Source organism: Salmo salar, unplaced genomic scaffold, assembly GCF_905237065.1.
Source record: "Salmo salar unplaced genomic scaffold, Ssal_v3.1, whole genome shotgun sequence".
NCBI classification, from domain to species: domain Eukaryota; kingdom Metazoa; phylum Chordata; class Actinopteri; order Salmoniformes; family Salmonidae; genus Salmo; species Salmo salar.
The window spans coordinates 1-3,319 of NW_025549946.1; the positions used below are offsets into that span (position 1 = coordinate 1).

General features: G+C 38.1%; 1 protein-coding gene across 1 annotated transcript; it reads left to right on the plus strand.

The window, feature by feature from the left end:
- Positions 1 to 940: 940 nt before the first annotated feature.
- On the plus strand, positions 941 to 1,454 carry LOC123739017 (heparan-alpha-glucosaminide N-acetyltransferase; the record flags this gene model as incomplete). Its single annotated transcript, XM_045713611.1, is given in 2 exon segments — positions 941 to 1,053; positions 1,273 to 1,454. Coding segments are annotated over 2 exon segments (295 nt in total), but the record flags the coding sequence as incomplete, so codon positions are not given.
- Positions 1,455 to 3,319: the final 1,865 nt, after the last annotated feature.

The window sequence follows — 3,319 nt, forward strand, 5'->3', positions numbered from 1 at the left end:
ATGTTGAAACAAACATCATTATGATGTAAACAGCCCTGATGTTGAAACAAACATCATTATGTTGGGGAAACAGCCCTGTAATGTTGGAAACAAACATCATTATGTTGGAAACAAACATCATTATGATGGAAACAAACATCATTATGATGGAAACAAACATCATTATGTTGAAACAAACATCATTATGATGGAAACAAACATCATTATGATGGAAACAAACATCATTATGATGGAAACAAACATCATTATGAGTGGAAACAAACATCATTATGTTGGAAACAAACATCATTATGTTGAAACAAACATCATTATGTTGGAAACAAACATCATTATGTTGGAAACAAACATCATTATGTTGGAAACAAACATCATTATGATGGAAACAAACATCATTATGTTGGAAACAAACATCATTATGATGGAAACAAACATCATTATGATGGAAACAAACATCATTATGTTGGAAACAAACATCATTATGTTGGAAACAAACATCATTATGTTGAAACAAACATCATTATGATGAAACAAACATCATTATGATGAAACAAACATCGTTATGATGGAAACAAACATCATTATGATGGAAACAAACATCATTATGTTGGAAACAAACATCATTATGTTGGGAAACAGCCCTGATGATGGAAACAAACATCATTATGTTGGAAACAAACATCATTATGTTGGAAACAAACATCATTATGATGGAAACAAACATCATTATGTTGAAACAAACATCATTATGTTGGCATCCAGAGTCACATGTATTTATTTTCCAAGTTGTAGCACACCATATTTTACATCCAGCAGGTTTTTAAAGCACCAAACAGTTTGCTTTGTGTTTTATTTTGTTGCCATGGAATAAATGTAGCGATCCTGGAATAATTAGTTCCCTAGTTAATAGTGTGGAATAATCAACCTCTGAGTTGTCTGTCAGGTCTCTCTCCTACGTGACCACCCTGGCGTGTTTTGCCTTGCTGCTTCTGGTGTTGATCTACTACACAGTAGATGTGAGGAGGTGGTGGTCTGGGGCTCCCTTCTACTACCCTGGTGAGAACTAGTTCTGTGTCAGCAGCTCTGCTTTGTACATTTATATTTTTCAATCTGCATATATAGAAATGTAACAGCATAGATCTGACAATGATCCCTATTCTGCGTGACAGGAGAATCACGTCTGTCCTAAACTATACATTTCTATCTAAATGTTACGCAACTCCTGAACAATCCCTCTGACCCCTGTGCTCTATCCTGACCTTTGACCCTTTCCAGGTATGAACTCCATCCTGGTGTATCGTGGGACACGAGGTCCTGGAGGAGTACTTCCCGTTCGCTGGCGCATGGCCAACAACCAATCCCACGCAGAGCACCTGACCCAAAACCTATTGGCCACTTCCTGCTGGGTACTCATCTCCTTCCTGCTGTACAGGAAGAACATCTTCTGGAAGATCTAGAGGGCCAGGACACGTTTCAATAGTCTTTCTTCAAGTCCTCTAAAGATTTAGGGGGAAGGTCTAAGGGGCCGGGCTGCGTCTCATAAATATTTTCTCAAGTCTTTCTGAAGGATCTGCTCTCTTCAATTCCTTGTGTCCTGTAACCAACGATCCACTGGGAGATGTCGAGCTGGGCCATATCTCAATAGTCTCCTCAATTCCTTGTGTCCTGTAACCAACGATCCACTGGGAGATGTCGAGCTGGGCCGTATCTCAATAGTCTCCTCAATTCCTTGTGTCCTTGAAGATCTTTGGCTGGGTTGCATTTCACTTGTCTTTCATCAATTCCTTGTATCCTTTCTCCAGCTTCCTTTTAAAAAGGGATAGTGTAAAGCGTTTCCTCTCCTTGTTTCCTTTCCTCATGTGCTCTCCTTGCTTGACCCTGATGTTTTGAGAAGGGAACATAATCACTCAGGAAAAGGCTGGTCTGGGATTGTATACAAGAGACACGGAAACTCAAGAAACCATGATTACCATTTTTCTGCTCATCAAATGTTATTAGTCACATGCGCCAAATACAACAGGTGCAGTAGACCTTACCGTGAAATGTTTACTCACGAGCCCATAACCAACAATACAGTTGAAGAAAATAGAGTTCATGGAAACAATGCTACAGGCTCTGGTCTACGCTACACTTTCACTATGGACACACAGTTCAGAGGTCACTGGGATGTGTGTGACATCCATGTGGGATCAAACTGGGCTTCACAAAAAAAAAATGGAGTGTACAGCCAAACAGGTATTGAATAGTGTATCATGGATAATACAAATGTGTTGATTCTCGTTTGTGCATGTACGAGCGCTTGCTTTCTTGGGACTGAAACAACCAATGCCAGACAGTTGAAATAACTTGTACTAATTAATGACATTGTCTTTTTTTTTTTCTTTGCCAAAGTCATCAAGGAAATGAATGATGGATGAACCAACCGCCAACTAACTGTATGTGTACATTTCACGGGTCGTTCCACAAATTCAGTGCCTTTTTGAGAAGTGTAACTTGGTTTAAAAAAAAAAAAAAAAAAGGTTTGATTTCACCTCATTTTAATATTCTGTCATAAAGAGCGCATATTCAACTTCATGACATGTTTTCCCATTTCAAGAGTACCACAGTAGGTGCCTATTCAATGCCAAATAAAGTAACAGGGTTGATGATCTCATCGTAAATCTGCCGTAAATCCCATTGTGACGGGAGAAGGAAAGCTCATGTGCAACAGGGAGTGGCAATTTAAATGCAAGAATCACCAAAAATGTTTAATTGTTAAAACATTTCTAGCCTGTCTGTTGACTTGTAATGCTCGACACGCTCAGTTTTCCAACACAAAACGCCAGAAAATGGCCATAAAGAGTAAAACCAGCTCACCTGCTTTTACATGATTTGATTATTAGATGTTCAATGTCTCTTTTGAATTTTTATTTTATTTTTTAATGAAAAATGTTGCCCTATTAAAATGAGACTTCAGTTCACGCAACAGGGTTCACTTTAAAATGAGGGACAGGTAATTTAATCCCTAAATAATCTTTAGAAATGACTTTTTGTCAAAGTAACAAAATAACTAGGGCTTTACAATGATGGTGAAAACATGGGGGACGTTTTTGGGGTTAAGTCGGTTAAAATCTTCCTAGAAGAAGTCGCAGAGGGTGCAAGGGAGGACATGTCAAATGCTGAATTCTGTCACTTTAGCAAGTCTTATTCATATAAAAAAAAATCGGATTGATTGAATTTTCCATGTGGTCTATATTAAAGGGCGCTTCATTTAATATAACAGGCTTTTTCTCTTTTTTTCTACTTAAAATATCAAAGGAATACAAAAGGACCTTTTTTCGTG